Below are 27,982 nucleotides of genomic sequence, written 5' to 3'. Positions count from 1 at the left end.
TTCCCAAACGAGGCGCTGTGCAAGGAAAGACTTGGGCACAGAGTCTCTGAGATTCACGGACAGATCTTCACACTCCTGAAAAGGAATGAATGAAAAACAAATTGTTTCCTGCAAAAGCCGACTCCCCTTTTGCTCCTCTTTTATTTCCTGGGGGGGGGGGCTTTCATCATCCACCTTACTCCCAAGTCAGTCCTTGGGTCTTTAGTTGTTCCCCTCGTCTGGCAACTCTGTGCATGCGCACACTGGGAACAGGCTCCAGCTGTTCTTCTGCCTCACTGATGTCTGACTCCGAAGGCAGCTGATAGCTGGCATACGGCCTTGGCCCCCTCTCTGCCTCCGACACAGAGCCCTCCTCAGAGCCTTCCCCAGACTCCAGGACTGGCCCATCTTCCTCCCCAACCTCCTCACTGTCCGAATCTACTGCCAGTTATGCTGGCTGCTGGTGGGCCACAACAAACCCTGAATTTTTCATGGAGAGGGAAATCCAAGTTCTGAAATGACCCACTGACCCTTTTTGGCTAAAGCCAAGTTCTCAAGCAGGAAAAAAAAATCCCATTTAGGGCCTTCTGGCTCAGCCGGAGAAGTTGAGCTGAAACTTTGAAGATAATTCTCCCTCTCAGGGGAGGTTCCTGGCTAATTTCCACTAGCCCTTGGACTCAAACACTATTGGGAATTCCCCCGGAGACAAACGAAAGGGGCAGAATCCCCACAAGGGTTCATAATGACAGGGGTACGCGATCTTCTGACAATTGAGAGTTTTAAGAGCTCCATCTTTAAAATTGGTCCTGGAGGGATACACAAAGCACGCGTGGAGGAAGAGAAAAATAAAAAATAAATCCGAGATCTGTTGCCCTCGTGGTTAGAGAGAAGATCCCAGGGGCTATTTCACGGATCTGAAATAGCTGCCTGCTTGAGTAAGAGCCAAAATGCTACTTTATTTTGAAAGTTAATACTCAAGGGCTCCAAGAACACAACCAAACTTTAGTGAACTTTGCAGAGTTAGGGGGGAAGGAAGGAAACAGTGGTGAGATTCAATTTTCTTTACTACAGGTTCTGTGGGCGTGGCTTGGTGGGCGTGGCAAGGATACTGCAAAATCTCCACTCCTTCCCCACTCTGGGGGCCAGCCAGAGGCGGCATTTGCCAGTTCGCCGAACTACTCAACCTTTCCGCTACCAGTTCTCCAGAACCTGTCAGAACCTGCTGGATTTCACCCCTGGGGGAAAAAATATCAAACCAACAGACAAAACACGGAGAAGGAGAGAAGTTAGAGAAAAGAGATGGAGAAATAAATCCCACTCATGTAAGTAAGGGAGTGAGGGCGGGAAGAGGGAGCTCAGGAGCTTCGTGTTAAAGTTAATCTGCAAAATCCAACTTCCATCTTCTGAGACCTGGGAATGGGGAAGCCCATATCCCATGTTCCCCTGCCACCCTTTCCCATGCACAGGCCAGGCAAGGGGGCTCTTGCAGGGAATGCCAGTGTCAGGCCTGCAATTATATTCCTTTTAGAATTTTGGCCTGCCACACTTTCTCTTATTTCATTATGCTGTTTCATTAGTATAGTTGATGGGAGGGGGGAATAGACAGGAGTAGGATTGTGGAATGTATTGTTGTCATTCTTTTCTAGAAGCCAAGCTCATCTTTTGTCTCCGCACTTTTACACCTGACTGGAAGCAGCTGGGTGGAGACGCCAGCATGGAAGAAGAAGATTGGACCATGTGATGGTGTGGGGACAAGATTATGAACTTTTAACTGGGTGGAATTCTGTTGTCATTTCCAGAATTGGGATTAACACAGATGTACTAAGATGTCTGCTTTATTAAATTGGAACTTTAAGGATCGTTTTGCCTTAGACTCTGATTTAATTCTACATGATACTTGGAACGCTGACAGCCAGATGGTTCTATGACAATTTGACCAGGGTAGGGTTCATGCCAGCATTACTGCTGGTTCAGTTCGGGCACAATTTGCTGCCGGTTCAGTCCACGTGCAAGCACAGTTGCCCAAAAACAGATCTGGGCATCTCCTGCTGGTTCTGGCGACCCAGGCCACAAAACCACTACCGGTTTGGCTGAACCAGTAGAACCCACCTCTGAATTCGACGGGTCCAACTTGCCACGGGAAACTCGCCACTGGAAAACTCACGGTGAGACAATGTTTTACTAATGTCAAAGAAACGATGGAATAGACTCATTAGGGAAACAATGCAAAAGGAGGGACAGAATGAAATGTGGATGACAAAAATAATAATCTATTTTTTGTTTGTTTTAAATAATTAAACTGAAGCGTTAACTGTGACGAGTTGTTCCGTGGCCAGTTGGCCGTGGGAAGTTGGTCTTCACTGTTAAGAAGTTTCTCCTTCATTGCAGGTTGCTTCTCTCCTGGATGAGTTTCCATTTGTTGCTTCTTCTCCTGCCTTCGGGGGCTTTCGAGAATAGGAGGACCCCCCCTCTTTCTTTGGGGCAGCCCCTCAAATACTGGAATGCTGCTATCATATCATTCTTAGTCCTTCTTTTCTCTAGACTGGCCAGGCCCAGTTCCTGCAATTGCTCTTCGTATGTCTCCAGGCTTTTCATCATCTCAGTTGCTCTTCTTTGCACTGGGAGAATAAAAAGTAATGTCCTAACCACTTTTTTTAGATAGTTGAAGTCAGTTATCATATCTCCCCACAGGCGACTGCCGAAATTGCAGCTCCCCCACCCCTTGAATTTATCTTAGACTGGGTGCATGATGTGGTTTTTCTTTTAATCTGTTTCCTCCGGGTTTTTTTTTAACTTTTAACTTTTAAATTTTATTTTCTGTAAGCCGCCCGGAGTCCTTCAGGATTCGGCGGCCTATAAATTTATTAAATCAAATCAATTAAATCAAATCTTAGCAGGTTCAATTCCTGATGTTTCTTCCTGGTCAATCCGTCCTATGCAATTTTCCACACACCCTCTTCTGGGGATGACTATTGTCTTTTCTCTTCTAAGACCTCTCTTCCTTCTGAAGGATCAAACCACCCAGATCCCAGCTTTGGGGGTCTCCTGTAAATTTTGTATGACTCTCGTTCGCTCCCCTTCTCCAAATCCAAAAGTTGACCAGCCCAACACAAATCTTTTACGTTACACATAAAGTTTCCTTCCAAATGAAAGTGGGCCCATTAATTAGTGTTCTTCAGCTGCGGTCATTGGGCCAACTGTGGGATCATTTAATGGCCCTCTCATCTACCCCGTATTTTACCATTTTAAGGAGAACATCAATAAAGGAGAATATTTGTGGCTGAGGGTTGAACTGTGGGGTCCTGGGTGCTCTCTGAGCTTGGGGCCTTTTTCTCGCAGGCATTTCATGACCCAGCTAGGGAGCATCATCAGTGCCAGAAGGTTTGTAAAGGGGAGGAGGATGACTGTGGGGTCCTTGGTGCTCTCTGAACTTGCAGACGTTTTATTATTACGGAACATCATCCGTGCTAGAAGGGAGTCGGGTTTTGTGGAAGAGGGGAAGGAGAAAGAAAAGGGGAAGGAGAAGGAATGAAGGGGAAGAAGGGAGGAGAAAGAGAAGGAAGGAAGAGAATGGGGAAAGGAAGATAGGAAGAGGAATGAAGGGAAGGGAGGAGGAGGACTGTGAAGTCCTTGGTGCTCTCTAAGCCTGGTTGTTTTCTTGCAGACATTTCATTACCCCACTAGGAAACATCATCAGTGCTAGAAAGGAGGCGGGTTTGTGAAAAGGAGGAGGAGGAGGACTGTGGGGTCCTTGGTGCTCTCTGAGCTTGGGAGTTTTCTTGCAGATGTTTCATTACCCAAACTACATAACATCCTCAGTACAAAGGAGAACATTACAAGAGTCGAAGGATTTATCAAGCTCAAGTTAAACTATGTCTGCAGCATTCCCCTGATCGACTAAGCTAGGAACTTGATTTAAGCAGAATAATGTTAATTTGCATTAATAGATCCCTGTTCTCTACTTGGACAGACATCACTGCGACATAAATTGCATCGAGCAGGCGATTGAAAGATCCCGAAGGCAGATCCCTCCAAAGCAAAATATCTCGAGTGTCAGGTACAAAATAATTTTGTGAAGCCCATCGTCTCTCAATTTGTTACCAGGTAAAACATGTCGCAGGTACCTTCCAGATACGATAGAGGAATGGCCTTGGAGACTGAAACTATTCCTAAAGCTTCAGGAGATCATCCAGACCATCAACCAAATTAAGAACGATGGAAGAGTTGTTCCAGATTTTGGAGGCTTCGGGAAATCCCTGGAAACGCAGAAAGTGACGCAACCTGGCGGTGCGCCCACAGCACAACCCACAAAGAGCCCACATGCTTCAAATGGGGAAACTTTCTTCTTTTTTTTTTCTTTTTTCTTTTTTTTAATTTACAGCAGAAAGAATATAAAGCATTCAGAAAACATTTTCCATATTTTTTTTTTAAGGGCAATTCAAAACATTTTGCATGATTTCCAGCAGCTGAGTTTCTTCAACAAATCCATTGATTCAGTGATGCTTTTTTTTTTCCTTTTTAAACATGCAGAGTTACAAAAATAAAACTTACAAAAAAGAGACATCTATAACTAGGTTTTACATGCAAGTCTCAGGGATTCCCCTCCCCCACCCCACAAATCTCTGCTTTGGGCACCAAACTACGGTGTGGAACGGCCACGAAGCGTGCAAGAGAGGGGGTTCATGTTATATTCTGCATTTCGTTCGCGCAGGTCGTTTGTTTCACGCGAGTGAAGTAGCACAAGGGAGCAATTCTGGATATATATATATATATTTTTGGGCCCGGTGAGTGGGAGACATGAGCGTGTTCCCCAATCTGGTTTTAGGATTGAGCAGACAGGAGGGGACCAGAGGCCCCATCCTGGATCCAGAATCCTGAACCCCAGAGAAAGGACACACCCTGAAACGTGACACAGTCTACACAGAACGTGCCAGAGATCGATTGCCCCAAAGCGAGCCCCCTCCCCCAATTCCCCAAAACTGTTTGGGGTGTGGGCATGGGTGGTGCAAGGGGACTGCGGGTAGTGTAACGGTGCTCAACGTGTCTTGCAGGCAGCCTCCAATCCACAAGAAGACAGGCTGCCCGCCGGTCAAGTCAGGATCTGGAAGGAATGATGGTGGAACATCTTGAGATGTTACAACTCTTTCTGGAAACCCTCCGGCCAACAGGACCGGGTTTGCCAAGTCACTCCTGAGGTCAATCTTGTGGCCAGGGAAAGCCACGTCCATCCGAAGAAAGGTAGTAGCTACCACTTGGCCAAGGGGGGGGGTTGTCTCTCCTCTGTCTGGTCAGCCACGCGTCAAGGACCTTCTTCGAATGTTGTGGCAATGCAGGTAGACCTCAGGGTCTCCAATGCCACCCGGAGAGGGTTGGTGGAACATTTGAAGAAGGTCCTTGGCGTGGCTTCAGCATTGTGGGTGAGGCAGGGATTCTAGATCGGTTTGCTTTGCGGGTTGAAACAGCCACACACCGTCGCGCAGAGCGGCGAGCGTGTACAGCAACGCAACCACGCACCCAACTGGGGTTTCGGTCACTCCTGGCAGTGAATGGAAGCGATTAAAAAGAGAGAGAGAAAGAGAGAGAGAAACAAATGACAGAAAAGACGGGCTGGATCTCAGGCCAGGCCAGGTTCTCCATCTTTGTAGGTGAGGACAACAATCCTCATAACCAACCATCCAGAATCAAATGGAACGTTTGAATGAAGCAACTGGGATCGTCTGAGATCCAACTCGCCCTCCAGAAGGCCAACTAGCACTAGCAAGATGCACACTGGATGGGGGGGGGAGAGGTGGGAGCAGGCGTAGGAGGGATTGAGCGCTCTGGCTTTCTTGGAAGCCGCCGTGCACAACAATCTGCGTTTCAACTTGTCAGGAAAAGGATGAATGCTACATTTTTTTTGGCTGCTCCATATCTCTCTCTCTCTCTCTCTCTCTTCCTCTCGCTGGAAATAGCAAATATACCATGATACCCCTATGATCCTTTCCATCTTATTATTATCTTTTTTTTTAACTTTAAATTTTTTTGTTTTGTGCAATTTAGTACATTGTCTGACTTTCAGCAGGAAATATGGACAGGTGAAACTGTTTTTTTTTCTACTTTCGTACTATTTCTTTTAATTTTTTTTAGGTTTTTTTTAAAGTTTATGTTCATTCTAAGTGTTTTTTTTTATTGGAGTGAGTGTATGGTGCTAAGCTAGATACAATTTTGAATTCTTATGATTATCTGCTTTGCAAAATAACTTATTTATTTTTTTCGTTAAGCAATATTAGCATTCACTTTACTTGGCACCATTGGCAAAAAAAAGAGAGAGAAAGAGAGAGAGAGAAATTAAAATAAGAACAAAATAATAATAATAAAAAAGATAACCCAGAAGGTTAAAAGAAATTTAAAAACTCCTGGTAGCCAAAATCAAATGTAAACATATCTCTTTTTTTAAAAGTAATGTTACTTTGCTTTTTTTCCTAAGTCTAAATACATTAGCTCTTTTTGCTTCTGCAGTTTTATTCATGCTTTAGCAAAATGTTCTTCTAAAGAACATTTAAAATAAAGTTTCTTATAGTGAAATAAAGTTTTTGTTTCGTTTTTTAGACCATAAGCCACTAATGCTTTACTTTTTTCATTTCTTTTTTCCTTGAATTCATGCACATCTGTTTTAATATATACAATATGTACAAGCATCCACACGTTTTCTCGTTCATTCAGACAAAACTATACAATTATGCAATTTTCTCTTGCCAAGCTATTGACCCTTTGTGAATAAAATATTTAGCAATTAATCAATATATTCCTTCTCAAATATTTTTTTTCATTGCCATTTCTAACCTTCTCTCTATATACAGAAACTGCCTAGATTTTGATTTTCTTTCTTTCTTTTTCTTTCTTTCTTTTCTTTCTCTTTTCTTCCTTCTGTTTGTTTGTTTGTTGGTTGGTTGGTTGGTTGTTTTGATGAAATAGCCAAAAGAATATTTTTTTTTTTTCTGGGTGGAATGCAGCATCACATTTCTTCCTTCGATGTTTAGTAACTGTCCGGTCAGCATCTCTGCACATAACTCAAGTCGAACAAGAGCTCTGCAATGTTACCAAAAATGCTTTACAAACCCATCGCCACTTAAATAAGTAAAACTCTTATGTGAAGTAAGGCCAGAAAATAAAGTGCAATAAACATGAGAAGTGCATATGGCAGTTGATAAGACTTGAATGCTTTCGAGAGAGAGAGAGACAGAGAGAGAGAAAAAAGGAACGTCGATAAAGGAACAGTTTCGCTTGAGCTGTTCACCCCATTTCTCTCTCGGCATCCCAACACCACCCCGCGTTAAAATACCCGTTTGCCTTAAAAAACACTGATGCTTCCTGGAAAATAAAAAAAAACTCGAGGAGGAAGGGCAGAAAATATCTCTTTGGGGAGGGTGGGGGGGAAGAAAAAAGGAGGAGGAAAATCAGCCGATCGGAACGGTGGCGGCCTCGGCGAAGAACGGAAAAGATGGGACGAGCGAGAGAAGGAGATGGAGGTGGACGGAGGCGAAACAGAAGCTCGTCCGAGCGGTTCCCACGGACAAATTCCCAAACTTTTGTCTCGGAAGGAATTTGCCGTTCTCGGATCGGTGGGGTTGTTTTTTTGTTTTTGTTTTGCGCAATTCGTATTCATGTTGTTGTTGTTGTTGTTGTTATTAATTATTTTTTTTGGTTTTTTTTTTTTTTTGGTATCGTATTTGTACAGTTCCACACATGGATTATTATTTTTTTGTTTTTTTTGTTGTTTTGAGTTAACAGCCCTCTATGGAAAAAAAAATATATATATAATAATATTACATGATTGAGTGGATTGCTCCTCGTGACTCGTTTCGCAGAGGAATGAAGGAAAACTCATAAAAACGCCGTCCAGGTGTCGCTCTTTTTGTCCCCCCCCCTCTCCTCCCCCCCCACCAGGCCCCCCCGCCCATCCCCCACCCTAGCCCCAATGATGCAACCAAAGAGTTGACTTCCAAAGATGCCTTGCGGAACAAATTAAAAATTGTCCGTGAAAGTGCAAATGTAATGACTAAACATTACCGTTTAAAATCCCGCCGCCGATAAGATTCCCGGCGGCGGTAGTCAAGTCTTTTTTTTTTTTTTCTTCTTTGTTTTTGTTCGTTTTTTTTTTTTAAATAATCAAAATCATTTTTCTTTTTTTTTTGTTGTTGTTTGAAATTGTCGTTGCATGTTTCTGCTGGAAACAGAAAAAATAAAATAAAAGAAATGGAAACAGTCCGAAAAGACGACGGCCCACCCCTCCCGGGCTATTATGGGATGTCGTCGTCGCCGCCGCCGCAGTCCCGTTCTTCAAGTTCCTTTTTCGAGTCTTTCGCTCTGGAGAAGACAAAGAAAAAACAAAAAAAAAGAGGAGAGGGAGGCGTAAGGGTCCTTTTCTTAAGAATGTCAGAAGTATTGAACGCCCGTCTTTCGGGGTTGGACGCGCGCGGATCGACTTACTTAGCAGCTTCCCCCAAGAACGTTCATATAAGAAGTCCTTGCCTTTTCTGACAAATTATTGAGCAAACACTCCTTAAAAACCTCTATTTTTTTTTTTAAGCCAAGGTTGAGAAATACTGTGATAGATAGATAGATTACAGATTAAGAAACCCAGATGACACATTATCAAATCAAGGGGAGGGGAAGGGAGAAATAGAAAAGCATGAAGATACAAATATACAGTTTACAGGATGATGCAAGTGGAATTATTACAGGGAAATAAAACGTGGGAAAGGAAATTCATTTTTATGCGAATATGAAATCGGGGCATCGCTGGAATTTCACCCGGGAAATCCATCAGAGGGAAGAAGAAAATAAGTGAGGGCAACAGCGGAAGGAGGGAGGAAGGAAGAGGCAGGAAAAGAAGGAAGGGGTAAAAAAGAGGGAGCAAAAGAGGGGTTGGAAGAGTAGGAGAGAGAGAGGGTAAGAAGGTGAAGAAGAGAGGAGTGGAGGAGAAGGAGGGGAAGAAGAGGAAGGAGAAGAGGAAAGAAGGAAGGAAAGAATTAATTAAATTAATTAAATTAATGAGGTAAAGAAGGAAGGAGTAGGGTCGTTGAAAAATAAGATGGATGTACGGGTTAGCAAGGAAGCCACCCCAATTGTGCTTTTTATATTTTTAAACCATTTTCAAAGGGTGATAAATGCTAGAAGACAGCAGATAAATATTAACAGTACTTATGAGAATGTATATTTGTGAATGTAGATGGAAAGGGAAAAAAAAATAAAGGCTTGTGGACTTCAACTCCCAGAATCCCTCAAGTCCACAGGCATAAAGTGGCCAAGGGACCCCCCATCCCCTGTGCTACTCCATGCAATAAGATGGCAAGGATCAGACCCAAAGGAAACTGAGTTGTGGGGGGGGAGGGGAAATGATGCTGGCTGGGGAATTCTGAGAGTTGAAGTCCACGACTCATAAAGTGGCCACGTTTGGAGAGCCACGAACGAACAAAGCCATTAGGGGGGGAAATCTCCAGAATCAAAGAACTCTTGCGCCCCAAGAAAGAGAAAACCGAGGAGGCCAGACACATTGCTCTCTTGCAATCCGTTTCTCTCCAATCTCTCCGCTCTGCAAAGGGAGACATGGGAGAAAAAAACGAGAGCCCTCGCGCTGCATTTTGGCAGTGGCACCAGCGCACGGCGTGCCTCCCCATGCAAGACCTGTGTTTCTGCCGTCAAAGGCCCCCTGGGCTGGGTTACACTCGGTGGATGGTTTCAATCAGACATGCTAACTCATGCCAAACTTAAGATTCACCGGACTCGCCGGCCGGGCCAAGGAAAAGCAAGTCATGCTTGGCCGGTGACACCGGTGGTCGCCCGCTGGTGAGAATGCATGCAAGTCCTCCCAGTGTTCCCCATTTGCAAGAGGGCGGAAGTGCTGGGAATCTCTCCTGGGATGCTGGTGTGAAAACTGAGGGATAGCAATAGCAATAGGAGTTAGACTTATATACCGCTTCACAGGGCTTTCAGCCCTCTCTAAGCGGTTTACAGAGTCAGCACATCACCCCCAACAACAATCCGGGTCCTCATTTCACCCACCTCGGAAGGATGGAAGGCTGAGTCAACCTTGAGCCGGTGAGATTAGAACCGCCGAACTGCAGATAACAGTCAGCTGAAGTGGCCTGCAGTGCTGCACCCCTAACCACTGCGCCACCTCGGCTCTTGATGGGATGGGATGTTGAATGATGAGGTGGGCCACCTTTTTTACTGAGCTGCAGCAAATCCCACAGGCTATGTGTCAACTCGTAAAGTTGGCACGGTGGGGAAAGGTGGAGGGAGAGCGCATTCCGCGCATGCTTTCGGTTAGAGTCAGATTACTGCAGCAGGCTCGTGAGGCGTGCACCCCGTTGGAGAATGTGATTTATGACACAGACTGAAGGGAGGGAAGGAATAGGGGTAAAGTTGAGCCATAATTCAAATGACGCTCAGATCTGTAATACGGTATTGCCTAATAAATGACTGGTTTTCTTTTGAAACTTGGCTTGGGGCTCATGAATTAAGTAGGGCATCTTTCAGGAACCTGACAGGCAGTGAGATCACTAAGGAGGTGATGCTGAACGTCACCACTAACCTCCGGCTCCATCACCCCACGAAATACCCAAGGAGGCCCCACACTTGGAGGGGAAATCTCCATGTTGTTTTACCGGAATGAACCAATGGATGGATGGATGGTCCAAAAAGATCCTAAGATCTACTGAAATCCTCCTGCGTTTCGGAGGAAAACGTTACCGCAGATGCTGAGTTTAAGACAACTTGTTCCCTGACTTCCACATGGAAAGACATGTAGACACACTCACAAGTGCTTCAGCCCCCAACTTCCTCGTATAATTCCTTTTCCAACTACAGCTTTACTCAGGGGTGGTATTCACTTACCTTCCCTATTGGTTCGCAAATGTGAGCGTCCGCACAGGCGCTTTGGCTAAAAATGTGCCTAAATGGGATGGCGCAAATGGTTTGCTAAATATGTCCGCCGCTGGACTTTCCCTGCAAAGCCCAAGTTTTTTTTAAAGAAGGAGCAAGGAGAGAGTTCAAATGTTCCCGGTGTTTAAATGAGAACCCCGAATCCTCCAAAGTCGCTGAAAAGATTTGGAAGTGGGACAATGATGTTTGTCTCACCGTCAAACTAATCGAATAATACCAACAGAAGAGAATAAATGAAGAGTGAAGTCCTTGGTGTTTTCTGAACTGGATGTCAACTCGTAAAGTCCACTCTTGGCCTGCTCTCGAGTTGCCATAGGCAGGAAGGGGGGGGGAGCTGATATGACCAGAAGCACATTCTACGCATACCTTTCTCCAGACTGTATTCCAGGTTACCAGAGCCAGCTGGAGAGGCGTGATTTCTACAACCCGTGAAAATGCTCCCTTGGAGAATGTGATTTATGACACACCCTGGGAGGAGGAGGGGGGGAAACAGGGTCATGGTTGACCCGTAGATCAGGTGGGGGTCAGAGCTGGCTTCACTCGTGCTGACATGTTGCTCCTAATAAATAAACTGGATTTCTTTTGAAACTTGGCTTGAGGCTAACCTTAACCCTAACCCTAACCCTGGGTTGTTTGCTCACAGACATTTCACGTGACCCGTCAAAAGGGCGAACGACAAAACCGCGCCCGACTAAACCGCGTCGCTGACGTCATCAACAGGACGACAACAGCCAGCGCGGAGAAAGAAGGGCGCTTTAAATAGCGCGTTGAAAGACAGCCGATTCAACTTAAGGTAAGGGTTAGGTTTAGGGTTAGGTTAAGGGTTAGGGTTAGGGTTACGGTTAGGTTTAGGGTTAGGTTAAGGGTTAGGGTTAGGGTTACGGTTAGGTTTAGGGTTAGGTTTAGGTTTAGGGTTAGGGTTACGGTTAGGTTTAGGGGGGTTAGGTTTAGGTTTAGGGGTTAAGTTTAGGTTTAGGGTTTACAGCGTGCTTCTGTCTCCGCGCTGTTGTCGCCCTGTTGATGACGTCAGCGACGCAGTTTAGTCGGGCGTGGTTTTGTCATTCGCCCTTTTGTCGGTGAACCGACATTTCATTACCCAACTAGGTAACACAATCAGAAGGGAGTGGGGTTTGAGGAGGAGAGGAGGAGAGAAAAGGAAGAAAGGAGAAGGAATGAAGGGAGGGAGGGAGGGAGGAAGGAGGACTATGAGGTCCATGATGCTCTCTGAGAGCACCAAGAATTCAACAATTTTAGATCTCTTTACACTTAATACTCTTTGGGACAGCTGGCACAAGCAATGGACCACTGACTCTATATTTGATTTTATTAGCCGAACTAGAAAAAGGGTTCCAGATGCAACCCATCTGGGATTATTTTTAGATTATATTCTCTAGCAAGGATATGGGATAGAGAAGCATGGAGGGAGCACAGCACGAGATTCCCCAAATTACTTTAACCATCGCTCCAACCATCGTAAAAGTGATGCAAGATATGATGGCATTCCCTTCTTGGTTTTTCACAAAAGTAAGAAAAAGATCCAAAGCTTTCACAAAATCTCTTGCTCGGGGAGAGTTTTCCCCAGAGGGTGACCTCGGTTTCTAGTCTCTGGAAGGTCATTTGCTCTGCTCCTTTGGTGGGAAAACTTGTGAACAGGGCAATGGGGAAGACTGTGGGAAAATGTGGTGGCAATCTGGTTCTCTCCAACTCCTCTGCTCCATTGGTGGGCAAACCTGTGAACATGGCGATGGGGAAGACTGAGGGAAAACATGTTGGTGAGCTGGTTCTCCCCAACTCCTCTGCTCCATTTTTGGGCAAACCCATGAACATGGCAATGGGGAAGACTGCGGGAAAACATGTTGGTGAGCTGGTTCTCCCCAACTCCTCTGCTCCATTTTTGGGCAAACCCATGAACATGGCGATGGGGAAGACTGAAGGAATACATGGTAGCAAGCTGGTTCTCCCCAACGTCTCTGCTCTATTGGTGAGCAAAACTGTGAACATGGCGATGGGGAAGACTGTGGGAAACATGTTGGTGAGCTGGTTCTCCCCAACTCCTCTGATCCATTAGTGGGCAAACCTGTGAACATGGCGATGGGGAAGACTGAGGGAAAACATGTTGGTGAGCTGATTCTCTCCAACTCCTCTGGTCCATTAGTGGGCAAACCCGTGAATATGGCAATGGGGAAGACTGTGGGAAAACATGGTGGCGAAATGGTTCTCCAAGGCTTCTCCCAGGCATTTCAGGAAATGTCAGATGTGACTTGGGAGGGGAGTCTGAGTGCACAGCAAACGCCTTCCTGCCCCACATGAGAACCTTCCTGATGGACACCCATCATGGCTTCCCCAGAAGAACCGTCCAGTGGAGCTCCTAGCATTAATAACAGTGGCTGCCAGGAAGCCCACGCTGCTTTGTCCCCTCCTTTGCAAGCCATTGCAAGTCCTTTCCCCATTCTCGAGCTGACCACCTGAACTCAGGAAGGGACCTCAAGGTCTGGCCCATTTGGGGCATCAGCTGGCTGGCCAACCCCATTCCCTACCTCTGGATACCAGAAAGAGAGTCCCAACCCTCCCTCTGGTTCACTCAACGCCCAGTCGCCAGTTCCCAGAAGCGCTTGAGAATAATCTTGACCCGCCTGGCCACCGAACCGAGCCCCCTCTTGCGTTGTGCCATTTCCCGTGCCATGAATCTCCTGTATGGTTGAGACATGCTGTACGTTCTGGCCAGGTACCCCCGGTGGATTCAGCCCGGCTCAGAGGAAACGATAAAGAGATTCCTGCATCCCCTTCCTTCCCCTCCCCATTTCTCCGCATGCCCCATGATGGATGGACAGGTCCACTTCCCCGCTGCCCGTTTTCCTTTCATGCACCTGTCGGACATCCTCCAGACGGTTCGGAAGCAGCAGGGTTAGTAGCTGCAACGGAGTTAAGTCTCCTTTGGGCGGCGGCAACTCGATGGGATGTGAAAAGTCAGTGCATTCTCATCTCAGCGGCAGCCCCCCATGCAAGCAAGCACAAAAGCGAAAAGAACCCCGAGACATATAAATATATATATCTTGAGATATATATAGATATATATTAAATGGAAGAGAAACGTTCCAGCAAGCAGCTGAACTCACCCTTTTATACCGTCTATGATCCATCAGAGGGCTTCAAATTGAGCAAAACAATAGCAAAGAGCTATTAGCATATATTAGCATATCGGCAGCAACAGAGAACTTTAGATTTGAGGGTATTCTGGCTGGCGGGAAGGGAGGGACTCGCAACAAGGACCACCTGAACGAGGAGGGCAGGAGGGAGTGGACAGTTCAAGGACCACTTTGCAAAGATGGTGTCGCTGAACACAGAACCTTAGGGCTGTGGAGATCTTCTCACCCAATCTTTTGATCAAGAAGGAGAGCCTTTGGCATTCCGGACAAGTAGATGTCCAGGGGTTTGTTTGTTTTTTTGATATCGTGGTGACCAGAACTGGACACAGTATTCCAAGTAACCCCGGTCCTTCTCTGAGATGACCAGGTCACATCTACACACTCAACCGTTGCTCTTGCTAACTGTCGTATGTCAAGTTTCCATGTCACTCTTATTTTTAACAAAAGCCGATAATCCGGAGTTGAAGTCCAGACATCTTCAAGTTGCCAAGGTTGAGAAACACTGATTTAGAGCTTTGATTACTGGCAGGTCTGGTATCTATTCTAGTCACAAATTTCTCACTCAACTCAATTGAGAATCTTAAGAAAGCCTATATATTATAGCAAATGCCTGCCGTAACTCTGGTAACTCTGCATGTACATGCGTTTGCATGTATATGTATGCATGGGCATGAGATGGCGCAGTGGTTAAATGCAGCACTGCAGGCTACTTTAGCTGACTGCAGTTCTGCAGTTCGGCTGTTCAAATCTCACCGGCTCAAGGTTGACTCAGCCTTCCATCCTTCCGAAGTGGGTAAAATGAGGACCTGGATTGTTGTTGGGGGCGATATGCTGACTGTAAACCGCTTAGAGAGGGCTGAAAGCCCTATGAAGCGGTATATAAGTCTAACTGGTATTGCTACTGCTATTTTAGCTTCTCTACTAAATTCTAGGGGGAGATTGCACAAAAGGCACAAGCACACAGTGTTAGTTGCACAAGCACAGTCCCACAAAACAAGAGTATTTAACAATAGCCACAGAGACTTAACTCGGGGTATATCGGAGTGGGTTTGTTGAAGTCCCTTCACCGATAACTAAGCCAGCATTTCTTGGCAACTTTTAAGACGGGTGGACTTCAACTCCCAGAATTCCCTAGCCAGTGTTGTGGCCTGCCAGCAGCCAGCGGCGGTAGTAGATTCGGAGAGTGAGGAGGTTGGGGAGGAAGATGGGCCAGTCCTGGAGTCTGGGGAAGGCTTGGAGGAGGGCTCTGTGTCGGAGGCAGAGAGGGGGCCAGGGCCGTATGCCAGTTATCAGCTGCCTTTGGAGTCAGACATCAGTGAGGCAGAAGAACAGCTGGAGCCTGTTCCCAGTGTGCGCATGTGCAGAGTTGCCAGATAAAGGGAGCAGCTAAAGAACAGAGGTCGACTTGGGAGGAAGGCCACAGATGGACGATGAATGGCCCCTCCCAGAGGGAATAAAAGAGGAGCGAAAGGGGAGTGGAGTTTGCAGGAGACAATTAGTTCGTTTAATTGGTTTGGAGACTCCTGGCCAAGTTCTGCAGATCTCGGCCTGGCAGCTCTCCAAGCCAGATGAGGTCTGTGACTGTAAATCCTCCCTTGAAAGACTTTGCTGGAGGTGAATGAGCAGAATTCACCGTAAATTAATAAAAGGGAGTTTTGTCGGGACGTGGAGTTGGCTTCCGGCTCTTGGGAAGCCTCAGGCGGAACAGCTAGCCATACTTATCGTATACATGCTGGCTGAGGAATTCTGGGAGTTGAAGTCCAGCCACCTTAAAAGTCGCCAAGGATGACAAACCCTGATTGAAGGTCAACAGCCTAAGCCAAGGGGAGCAATCTTCTTATGGACTAGCACCTTGTCCCTCTCAAAAATACAGGCAGCTAGGCGGGGCGATGTTTTTATCAGAAACAACAACGAATAGTTGGTAAGGTTGGACACTCAACAAAACACCGAGGAAGACATTCTCAACTCAACGGTGGTGTATAATCACGGTCTTTATTTCAGAAGGTAGCATGTAGACCTACAGTCACCTAGGGCCAGTCCCACTGGGTTCAGTGGAATTTGCTTTGATTGGTAGGACTGAGCACTCGATCTGGGGCCTTAAGCAATGCATGAAAAAGCCATTTATCTGGTTCCACTGAGCTTCTTGAGGCAGTCAAGCTACTTGAGATGATTTCTCATCTCTCAATCACTGCCGTTCAGATGGTCCTTGTTGAAGGACCATCAGCCACCATTCAACCATACAACAGAGTTGAACATAATTACAACCAGTCCTCGTAGTTCGGTCTCTTGCAGCGTGGTCTCCGTGTTCATGCGACTGTGATCCCGGGACATCGCAAACAGGGCGACGAAGTGAGCCCCAATCATACGATTTGCAATTTCTGACATTTCCTACCGGCTTCCCGTAAGCAAACTCAATGGGGAAGCCGTCGGGAAACCGGAAGCCACAGACATGTGAGGATAGCAACCGCGATGGCTAGAACTGCTACCGCTAACCGTTACTTATGGCATGGTCATGTGATGGCACACTTTAGAACTGTGTCACTCAGAGACTTCAATTCCAGTCCCAAAAACCGTAGTGAACTACCATGTTTTTCGGAGTATAAGACACACTCTGAACCCCTCTAAAAGAGGATGAAAATTTGGGTGCGTCTTATACACCAAATGGAGACCCACCCACCTACAAAGCCCCCACCCTTTGGCCTCTTCCTCCCAGCAATTTGCCTCCTTGCAGCAAACAGCCTGTTTCGGTTTCAGCACAGCCTGATTAGCACAAGCAGCTGATTGTCGGTTGGATCGGCCGCCTGACGATCAGCTGTTTCAGGCTGCAGGGATTGCCATTGCTTATTGCCGCCTCCCGTGCCCCGTTTTCGGCCTCCGTGCGCCCCATTTTCCACCCATTCCAATTCCCGCTGCCTGGGCGGAAAATGGGGTGCGTGGAAGCCGAAACTGGGCATGTGGAGGCAATAGGTTATTGGAATCTCTGCAGCTTGAAACAGCTGATTGTTAGAAGGGTGATCCAACCAACAATCAGCTGCTTGTGCTAATCAAGCTGTGCTGAAGCTGAAACTGGCTGTTGGCTGTTTGCTGCAAGGAAGCAAATTGCTGGGAGGCAGAGACAGATTCTTTTTTCTCATTTTCCTCCCCAAAAACTAGGTGTGTCTTATACTTCGGAGCGTCTTATACAGAGGTGGGTTCCTGCCGGCATTACTAATGGTTCGGCGCGCAAAAAAATTACATACGTACATACGTACGTATGTATGTATGTATGTATGTATGTATGTATGTATGTATGTAGTAGGACAGCTTTATTTTACTACATTTATAATCTGAATTACTCCAAGGGATCCCCATTGTCAACAGGGGGGAGGGGGATAATCCAGTGGGAAATGGGAGGGGCTGGATTGGTTTTCGGACGCTTCCATCTATGAATGCTGCTTTCTGAAATATTTTGTTGTGTTGGAAATGATCTGTTTGGGTCTTCTAGTCCAACCCCCTGCCCAGGCAGGAGACTCTAGACCAGCGCTCACCAATTGGTGGTCCGTGGACCACTGGTGGTCCATGAGAAAATGTTGGTGGGCCGCAAAATAATTATTTGCATTTTATATATCGCACTCAAATTAGGGGTCCTCAAACTACGGCCCCTGGGATGGATACGTGCAATAAAAGCTTGTGTTGCTGCAGAAAGTCTCCCCCTTTGGGGTCTTTTTGTGGGGGGCAGAAATTCTGACTTGGGGTCTCCTGGTGGGGGGCTTTGGGCGAAGGCTGGAGGGAAGCACCGCTGGTGGCGAAGAGCCGGAGGGCCTCCTTCCAGTGGGACGGCATCGTGGCCTGGAACTGGCTGACCATCTCAGCCCGCTGAGCCTCCAGGCGCTGGCTCCTGGTTTTGTACTCCCCCAGGCCTTCCCTCTGCTTGGAAAGCCTATGCTCCTAGTCCTCAGTGAGGTGCTTCTGCTGAGCCTCCTTCTCGGCCAGATCCAATTTGAACTGAGCTGTTTTGCCAACTCTTTCTCCTGGGGGGGCTGCTTCGCTCCGGCAACTGTTTCCCATTGGGGCTCTAAGGAGGGCAGGGGAGGAGGGGCTGGCAGGGGAGGGCGAATAGTGACATGACCACCTAGCCACGCCCACCCACGCCGGTCATTAAGCAGATTATATCAGTGGTCCGCGGGATTTAAAGTGATGAATTTAGTAGTCCCTGGGGTCCGAAAGGTTGGTGAGCCTTGCTCTAGACTACCCTGGACAAACGCTTTCAGAAGGGACCTCCGAGGGACCTTCTAGTCCAACCCTGTTTGAACACCTGGCCCAGTGGCCGTCCAGGGTCTTCTTCCGGGGCTGTGGGCAGCGCATACTTGCCCTACGGAAGCTCCCGGCGCAGATTTGACCATCGTGCCACGGGGCAAGATTTGGGCACTTAACCCTGCTGGTGTTGAAATGAGATTCGCCTTGTTCGGGCTGGGGAAGATCCCACTGTTGAGAGCCAGCGCCTTGCCAGGAACACTCCCCGGGACCCCCCCCCCACACACACGCACACCCTCCCCAAGGGGGGAGCTCTAGCCGTGCCTCACCTGTGGCGACAACGCTGTAAGAATCTCATGATTTTGCGGGCAGCTTGGTCCTGTTTCTTGGTGAGGAGGCTGCTTCTGTCGGAGGGGAGGAGAAAAGGTTGGGTATCAAGCGCTGGGTGACTTAGAACCCAGAACCTTTTTGGGGGTGGGGGGGGCATGTAGGAGTGCCTGGGTGTCAGGAATTGCAATCGGTGAGCTCGGCTGGTTCCTTGCAGGTGGTTTCATGCCCCGACTACATAAACAGAGAGAGAACTCCACCCTCTTCTAGCACGGGTGATGTTACCTAGCTGGGTAGTGAAACGTCCACAAGAAAATTACTCAGCTCAGGGAGCATCAAGAGAGCCCAAATCCTTCTCCTCCTCTCCTTCTTTCCCTTCTCCTCTCCTCCTTCCCTCCTCCTTTTCCTCTCTCCTTCATTTCCTTCTCCTCTCCTCCTTCTATCCTTTCCTCCTCCTTTTCCTCTCCTTCATTTCCTTCTCTCCTTCTCTCCTTTTCCTTCTGCTCTCCTCCTTCTCTCCTTTCCTCCTCCTCCTTTTCCTCTTCATTTCCTTCTCTCCTTTCCTCTTCCTCTCTCCTTCATTTCCTTCTCCTCCTCTTTTCTTTTCTTCTCTCCATTTCCTTCTCCTCTCTTTTCCTCTCCTTCTTTTCCTTCTCTTCTTTTCCTTCTCCTCTCCCACCTCTCCTTTTCTCCTCCTCCTTTTCCTCTCCTTCATTTCCTTCTCTCCTTCTCTCCTTTTCCTTCTCCTCCTTCTCTCCTTTCCTCCTCCTCCTTTTCCTCTCCATTTCCTTCTCTCCTTTCCTCTTCCTCTCTCCTTCATTTCCTTCTCCTCCTCTTTTCCTTTCTTTCCTTCTCTCCTTTCCTCCATTTCCTTCTCCTCTCTTTTCCTCTCCTTCTTTTCCTTCTCCTCTCCTCCTTCTCTCCTTTCCTCCTCCCTTTTCCTCTCCATTTCCTTCTCTCCTTTCCTCTTCCTCTCTCCTTCTTTTCCTTCTCCTCTCCTACTTCTCTCCTTTTCTCCTCCTTTTCCTCTCTCCTTCATTTCTGTCTCTCATTCTCTCCTTTTCCTTTTCCTCACCTTCTCCCCTCCTCTTCCTCTCACCTTTTCCTTCTCCTCTCCTTCTCCACTCCTTCCTTTTCTTCTCCTTCCTTTTCCTCTCTCCTTTTCCTCTCCTCGTCCTCCTCTTCCTTTTTTCTTTCTTCTTCTCTCCTCCTCTTCCTCTCGCCTTCTTTTCCTTCCCCTCTCCTCCTTCTCTCCTCCTTCGTACGTTTCCACCCGTTGCTTCTCATCCCGCCTTCAGGTGCTTCGTAGAATAGGGGGAACCCCTTTCTCTTCTTCGGGGCAGTCCCCCCCCCAAAATACTGGAAGGCTTTCCCTCCCTCCCCCCCCCTTTACCCTTCTCCTTGTTAAACCTTTCAACCGTGCAAGATCAGCCTCCAAACTTCTCCCGGATCGTCTTTCTCGCTCTTCTCTGCTTCTCTTCCCAGGTTCTCGCTTCATCCAAAGCCGCAGGGGTCCCCCACCCCCACGCAGTCCCCCAGCTGAAGCTCTGCCAAACCCCCCGTGGTCCCGTCCCCCCCCCCCAAAGGCCCACCTGAGCTTCTGCTGGACGAGGGCGGCGGTGCGACGGTTCTGCCTCCTCTTGCCGAATTCTTTGTAGCTGCGATAAAACTGCTGGATGAGAACGGCGGCTCTCCGACTCTGCTGAAACTTCTTCTGCTCGTAGTAACTTCGGAATTTGCTCTGGATCAAGATGGCAGCTTGGATCATCTTTTTATAAAGTGCATACTGCGGGGGGGGAGGGCCGGGGGGGGGGGGCGCGAAGGGAGGGGAGGGGTTGGGGGGGAAGAGAGAGAGAGAGAGTGGAAACTGAGGTTGCTTGCCGACCGTCACGGCCACGCAGGGCATTCGTACGTAAAAAAAAGAAACAGGTATAAGTTGATTCCCCGTCTTAGGACGGCCAGGGAGACGCAAGTTTCTGTCGCTAAGCAGGGTGCGGGTTGTCAGGACAGAGGGTCCTCTGGGGGGGGGGCCTCTCTGAGCTTGCTTGTTTAGAATGGAACAGAATAATAATGGAATAGAAAGTAGAATACAGAATAATATAGAATAGAATAGAATACAGAAAATAGAAAAGAACAGAATAGAAAATGGGATACTGTAGAGAATAGAATAGAAAATAATAAAATAGAATAGAAAATGGAATACTGGAGAGAATAGAATAGAAAATAGAATAATAAAGAATAGAATAGAAAATAATAGAATAGAAAATAGAATACTGTAGAGAATAGAATAGAATAGAAAATAGAATAAAGAATAGAATAGAATATAGAATAGAATATAGAAAATAGAATACACTAGAGAATAGAATAGATTGGAAAATAATAGAATAAAAAATGGAATACTGTAGAGAATAGAATGGAATAGAAAATAGAATAGAAAATAGAATAATAAAGAATAGAATAGAATATAGAAAATAGAATAGACTAGAGAGTAGAATAGAATAGAGAATAGAATAGATTGGAAAAGAATAGAATAGAAAATGGAATACTGTAGAGAATAGAACAGAATGGAAAAGAATAGAAAATAGAATAATAAAGAATAGAATAGAATATAGAATAGAATATAGAAAATAGAATAGACTAGAGAATAGAATAGATTGGAAAAGAATAGAATAGAAAATGGAATACTGTAGAGAATAGAATAGAATAGAATAGAAAGGAAAAGAACAGAAAATAGAATAGAAAATAGAATAAAGAATAGAATAGAATATAGAAAATAGAATAGACTAGAGAGTAGAATAGAATAGAAAAGAAAGGAAAATAGAATACTGTAGAGAATAGAATAGGAATAGAAGCTGGAAGGGGCCTTGGAGGTCTTCTAGTCCAGCCCCCTGCTCAAGCAGGAGACCCTATGCCATTTCAGATAAGTGGCTGTCCAAACTCTTCTTAAAAACCTCCAGTGACCCACGATTTATGGAGGCAAACTCTTCCACGGGTTAATTTTCCCCACTGTTATAAAGTTTGTCCTTAATCTCAGGTTGTTTCTCTCCTGGATTAGTTTCCATCTGTTGTTCCTTGTCTTGCCTTCTGGTGCTTCGGGAAATAAATTGGCCCCCTCCTCTTCTCCGTGGCAGCCCCTCAAATATTGGAAGATGCTCTCCTGCCTCCCCTGGTCCTTCTCTTCCCTAGACTAGCCATGCCCAGTTCCTGCAACCGTTCTTCGTATGTTTGAGTCCCCAGGCCTTTGATCATCCCAATTGCTCTTCTCCGAACTTTTTCCAAAGTCCCAAATTCTGTTTTGTAACGTGGGGACCAAATATTGGTAGGTAGCAATATTCCAGGTGTGGCCTTACTAAGGCTTTGTAAAGCGGCACTAACACTAACACGCTATTTTGATTCTCTGTTCACGCAACCCAGGATCGTAACTAGGTTTTTTTCGGCGGCTGCTGCTGCTGATTGATGGATTGAGGAGAACGGTAGGATCACAGCACCCATCATCCCCTATGCAAGTGGCCACAATGATGGGAGACACAGGCCTCTCATTTGGCCCCGGTGACCGACTGGATGCCCACAACTCGACAACCTGGTTACCGCAATAATTTCGCTGTGTTTGTGCAACGTGCATTTCTCCTTCCTCAAAGGTCAGTTCAGCCGCACGGAGAGTTGAACCAGGTCTAGTTAAGATCTCTTGTCTGTCCTTTAGGTCACCGGTGATTCTTCGGTAGAATTAAAGCAAACTTTTAAGAGTCTTCGCGCAGTGTTTCCCAACCGTGTCTACTTTAAGACCTGTGGACTTTCACTCCCAGAATCCCACAGCCAGTGTGGAAGTCTTTGTGCGTGTCTGCGTCCCTGAATAGTTCTCTTAAGAGAATAACAAGAGTTGGAAGGGAACTTGTAGGTCATCTAGTCCAACCCTCCGCTCAAGCAGGAGACCCTACACAGTTTCTGACTGATGACTCTCCAGTCTCTTCTTGAAAGCCTCCAGGGATGAAGCTCCCACAACTTCCGAAGGCAACTTCTGCTCCATGGGTGGATTGTTCTCACGGTCAGGAAATTCCTCCTTATTTCCAAGTTGAACCTCTCCTTGGTCAGTTTCCATCCATTATTATTCCTTGTCTGGCCTTCGGGTGCCTTGGAAAACAGCTTGACCCCCCCTTCTCTCTGTGCAAGGCCCCCAAATATTGGAAGATGCTCTCCTGTGTCCCCTGGTCTTTCTCTTCCCTAGACTAGCCATGCCCAGTTCCTGCAAGCATTCATCACATGTTTTAGCCTCCAGTCTCTTAATCCTCTTGATTGCTCTTCTCTTCAATTTTTGCAAAGTCTCAACAATCTTTTTTATAATGTGGTGACCAAAACTGGATGCAGTAGTCTAACTGTGGCCTTACTAGGGCTTTAGAGAGTGGAATTAGTCCTCCCTTGATCTTAACTGTTGATGCAACTAAGGATTGCATTGGCTTTTTGGGATGCCGCTGAACACGGCTGGCTCATATTTAGCTGGTTGTCCGCTAAGACTCCAAGATCCCTTTTACAGTGACCGCTATTAAGGCCCGGTTTCACCCAGTTTATATGTCCTTTGGGTTTATGTATACGTTTTCCTCCCCCCCCACACTCCCCGTATAGGACGTAGCAAAGCAGTGGTTCCGAGGCCCAGCCTCCACAGCCAGCTCCATTCCAGGGGCGTCCCTAAGCCACAACCAACCAACCGTTTCTCCCTGGGCCGAGGGTGTGCGAAGCTCACAAACTGGGTGTGTGTATTGAGGGGGGTTATTACCTTCAAGGCTATCCAAGTAAGCTTGGGAGGGAGAAACAGAAAATACAAAATTAACGTTAACAAGTCAGCTGGAGGCTGCGGGGTGGAGATACGGGGCGAGGAAGAGGCTTCGGCTCGAGTCGTGCAAATAGGGAGGGGGGGGGCTGAAGACCCCACCCCCATTTGCACGAGACGGGGGGGACGGGACCCCGAGGGCACAGGGAAACCTCAACGGGGCAGGAGGAGGAGGAGGCAAAAGGGGCAACTTTTTTTTATCCGCGAGGAGCATCAATCCTTCCCTTCCCCACCGTTCGATCAGAGCGGAAGAAGCTTCTCGGGGCGAGAAGCGAAACCTCTTCAAAGAAAAAAAAATGTCCATTTGCTTCTTGGGGGGGTGGGGGTGGGGGGGAGAAAGCACCTCGGGCGACATATACGAACGAAAGCATCTCTTTCGCGGGGGAGCAGCTAAAAGACGGGGAGGCGGCTGAAGCCCTTCCAAGCGAGGTCTGAAAACACCCCCGAAAACTTCACACAATGAGTTTGGGGGTGGGGGGGCGAAGGATGAAGAGAGGAAAGTCCTTTCCAGAGAAATGTTTCTCCCGTCCCCGTCCCCGTCCCCCCAGGGGGTAACCGTGGCCCAAACAGTTTGGGTTCGAGATGCCGAGGGTACAAGGGGGTTATTGTAAGCCATGCCCAAGGGGGTCCTTCCTCTCACCTGCTTGTATTTCCGGTAACAACGCTGAATGACGGCGGCGGCCACTTCCTGCTGCTCCCGGAGGGGACGTCCCTGAGGGGGGGGGGAGGAAAAATTAAAGCAATGGAATCAGTTTTTCGAAGAAGAAGGAGAAGGAGAAGGAGAAGGAGGAGAAGAAGGAGGAGGAGGAGGAGGAGGAGGAGGAGGAGGAGGAAGAAGAAGAAGAAGAAAAAAAAAAGGGGCATGGGAGAGCAGGAGAACCGGGGTGGAGGCTAGTTCTCAAGGAAGGGGGAAGCTGCCAGAGAGATGGATTCATCAAATGATTGGCGGAGGGATGAAGGATTAAGAGTAGAGTAGAATAGAATTTAATACCAAATAGAACAGAATGAAAGACAGTATAGAAAAGAACAGAATAGAATACAGAACAGAACAGAATACAGAACAGAATACAGAACAGAACGGAATGGAACGGAACAGAACAGAATATAGAACAGAACAGAATAGAATACAGAACAGAACAGATTAGAATTAGAACAGAACAGAACAGAATAGAATATAGAACAGAATACAGAACAGAATAGAATACAGAACAGAACAGAACAGAAAAGAATATAGAACAGAACACAGAACACAGAACAGAACACAGAACAGAACACAGAACAAAATACAGAACAGAATGAAACGGAACAGAATACAGAACAGAATAGAATTGAACAGACTAGAATATAGAACAGAACAGAATACAGAACAGAATACCGAACAGAATACAGAACAGACTTCAGAACAGAATTCAGAACAGAACAGCATTAGCCCTTAGACTCATATACCGCTTCATAGTGAATCACGGCCTCTTTAAGTGGTTTACAGAGTCTGCCTATTGCCTCTCCAAAATCCAGGTCCTCATTTTACCGACCTCGGAAGGACGGAAGTCAACCTTCAGCCCAGCAGGATCGAACTGCTGGCGGTCGGCAGAATCAGCCTGCCATCCATCCTGCATTGTGACCATTCTGCGCCACCACAGCTCCTCACTTCCGCCGTACTTTTGCCAGGGACCGTCCTTCCTCCCAAGGCGGTAGAGAGTAGGAACCCCTGCCGCCCACCCCCAGCCCCTCGTGCCCCCACCTCCCGCGCGGTGCCCCACCTTGTATTTCCTGAAGACGGTCTGGACCAGCTTGGCGGCTTCGTAGAGCTCCCGTTGCTCGTGGTCGGAGAGGGTCAGCTGTGCAAACTCGTTTTCCACCTTGTCCCCCGCGGAGGCGCTTAGGAACTCGGACCAGTCTGTCGCCGAAGGGAGCCTGGGCTTCTCAAAAGCCGTGGCATCGACTGGCGAGCCGGAGGGGCTGCGGCTGGTGTGGGGCGAGGGGGTCAGGCACCCGCCGTACAGACTTCTGCAACAGAGGAGGGGCGGGCAAGAGCGTCAGGGCTCCTCCTGGGAGATGAGGACAACGGAGCGGGGGAAGGAGGGAGGGAGGGAGGGAGGGGGAATCCTCCGCAGGCCTCAGGCTAATAGCCCCTGATGATGTTATCTAGTTGGGTCACAAAACGTCTGTGAAACCAGCAAGCTCTGGGGGCAGTAAGGACCCCACAGTCCTCCTCCTCACCCTCCCCTTCCCCTACCACCCTCCCCATCCCTCCTCCTTCTTTTCCCCAAACCCTCCCCTTCCTCCACTTCTCCTCCCCCTCCCTCCTCCTCTTCTCCTTCTCCTCCTCTTCCTCCTCCTCCTGCTTCTCCTCCTTTCTCCTCCTCCTCCCTCCCCCTTTCTCCTCCTCTTCTTTTCTCCTTTCCTCCTCTTCCTTCCCCTCTTCCTCTCTCTCCCTCCCCCTCCTTTCTCCTCTCCCTCCCCCCTTCCTTCCTTTCCTCCTCTTTCCTCCTTCTCTTCCTTCTTTCTCCTCCTTCCCCACCCCTCCTTTCTCCTTCTCCGCCTCTTTCTTTCTCCTCCCATCTTCTTCCTTCCCCTCTTCCTCCCTCTCCCCCACCCCTTTCTCCTCCTCCATCTTTCTTCTCCCTCTGTCCCTCTTCCTCCTCTCACTTTCCTCCTCCACTCCCCCTTCCCTCATTTCCTCCTCCTCCTCTCCCTTTCCCCCTCCCCTCCCCCTCCTCCTTTCTTCTCCCCCCTCCTTTCTCCTCTCCCTCCCCCTTCCTTCCTTTCCTCCTCTTTCCTCCTTCTCCTCCTCTTCCTTCTTTCTCCTCCTTCCCCACCCCTCCTTTCTCCTTCTCTGCCTCTTTCTTTCTCCTCCCATCCTCTTCCTTTCCCTCTTCCTCCCTCTCCCCCTCCCCCTTTCTCCTCCTCCAACTTTCTTCTCCTCCCTCTGTCCCTCTTCCTCCTCTCATGTTCCTCCTCCACTCCCCCTTCCCTCATTTCCTCCTCCTCCACCACCTTTCTCCTCCTCCTCCTCCTTCCTCTCCTCCTCCCCCTTTCTCCTCTCCCTCCCCCTTCCTTCCTTTCCTCCTCCTTCCTCCTTCTCCTCCTCTTCCTTCTTTCTCCTCCTTCCCCACTCCTCCTTTCTCCTTCCCCTTTTCTTTTCTGCTCCCATCCTCTTCCTTCCCCTCTCCCTCCCTCTCCCCCTTTCTCCTCCTCCATCTTTCTACTCCTCCCTCTGTCCCTCTTCCTCCTCTCACTTTCCTCCTCCACTCCCCCTTCCCTCATTTCCTCCTCCTCCACCACCTTTCTCCTCCTCCTCCTCCTTCCTCTCCCCCTCCCCCTTTCTCCTCCTCCTCTCCCCCACCTCCTTTCGCCCCCTCCCCACAAACCTTATCTGAGCAGCACTGGGCAAGCGTTCCACGTCGGCCAGGTAACTGGCCAGCCAGCTCATGGAGGTGCTGATGGCGACATTGTCCGTCCTGTCCGTCTGGGACGCTTCCTCGGCCGGCAAGAAATTCTCCTGTTTGATCCTCTCCGGGGTGGCTTCGATTATGTGTTCGGCCAGGGTCATCATGGTGACCTGCGGGAGCCCAGGAGACCCGGTTCAGCCCACGCACAAGCCCCTCGGCTGTCCCCACGTAGGGTCAGGAGGCTGGAGGGGAACCCAGAGGCCATCCAGTCCAACCCCCCTGCCCAAGGCAGGAGTCCTTAAACCCTCCTGGACGAACGGCTGCCCAATTTTCTCACTCTGCGTCTCCAATAGACTCGACTATCCGTCTGCAGTCTGAACCCCCTGCCTAGGCAGGAAACCCTCTACCGTTTCAGACCAATGGCTACCCAACATCTTCTTAAAGACTTCCAGTGTTGGGGCATTCACACCTTCTAGAGGCAACTTCTGTTCCACTGGTTGATTGTTCTCACTGTCAGGAAATTTCTCCTATGTTCTAAGTTGCTTCTTTCCTTGATTAGTTTCCACCCATTGCTTCTTGTTCTGCCCTCAGGTGCCTTGGAGGATAGCTTGGCTCCCTCTTTTTTGGGGCAACCCCTGAGATATTGGAAGACTGCTATCATGTCTCCCTTGGTCCTTCTTTTCATTAAACTAGACATACCCAGTTCCTGCAACCGTTCTTCATGTGTTTTAGCCTCCCGTCCCCTAATCCTCTTTGTTGCTCTTCTCTGCACTCTTTCCAGAGTCTCCACATCTTTTCTACATCGTGGCCACCAAAACTGAATGCAGTATTCCAAGTGTGGCCTCACCAAGGCATTATAAAGTGGTATTAAAACCCTTCACGTGATCTTGATTCTCTCCCTCTTGTTTATGCAGCCTAGAACTGTGTTGGCTTTTTTGGCAGCTGCTGCACACAGCTGGCTCCTATTTAAACGGTTGTCCACTAGGACTCCGAGATCCCTTACACAATTACTACTATTGAGCAAAGTACCACCTATCCTGTACCTGTGAATTTGGTTTTTCTTGCCTAAATGTAGAACCTGACTCTTTTCACCATTTAATTTCATTTTGTTAGATAGCGCCCAATGTTCAAGTTTGTCAAGATCCTTCTGTATCTTA

The 27,982-nt window shown here is 47.8% G+C and overlaps 1 protein-coding gene across 1 annotated transcript in view; it reads right to left on the bottom strand.

Annotated features, from left to right (window-relative positions):
- Positions 1–7,940: 7,940 nt before the first annotated feature.
- CAMTA1 (calmodulin binding transcription activator 1) overlaps positions 7,941–27,982 on the bottom strand; it is a 35,781-nt gene continuing 15,739 nt past the window's right edge. The window contains exons 8-13 of the mRNA XM_032232211.1: positions 26,805–26,995; positions 25,194–25,440; positions 24,074–24,145; positions 20,204–20,397; positions 18,614–18,688; positions 7,941–8,325 (exon numbers count right to left, since the gene is read on the bottom strand). Coding sequence (XP_032088102.1) covers positions 8,259–8,325; positions 18,614–18,688; positions 20,204–20,397; positions 24,074–24,145; positions 25,194–25,440; positions 26,805–26,995 — 846 coding nt within the window. The 3' untranslated portion in view covers positions 7,941–8,258. The remainder of the gene's footprint in view (positions 8,326–18,613; positions 18,689–20,203; positions 20,398–24,073; positions 24,146–25,193; positions 25,441–26,804; positions 26,996–27,982) is intronic.

This window comes from Thamnophis elegans, chromosome 15 (genome assembly GCF_009769535.1).
Source record: "Thamnophis elegans isolate rThaEle1 chromosome 15, rThaEle1.pri, whole genome shotgun sequence".
NCBI classification, from domain to species: Eukaryota; Metazoa; Chordata; class Lepidosauria; order Squamata; family Colubridae; genus Thamnophis; species Thamnophis elegans.
This window is presented reverse-complemented; position numbering and strand designations above follow the sequence as displayed.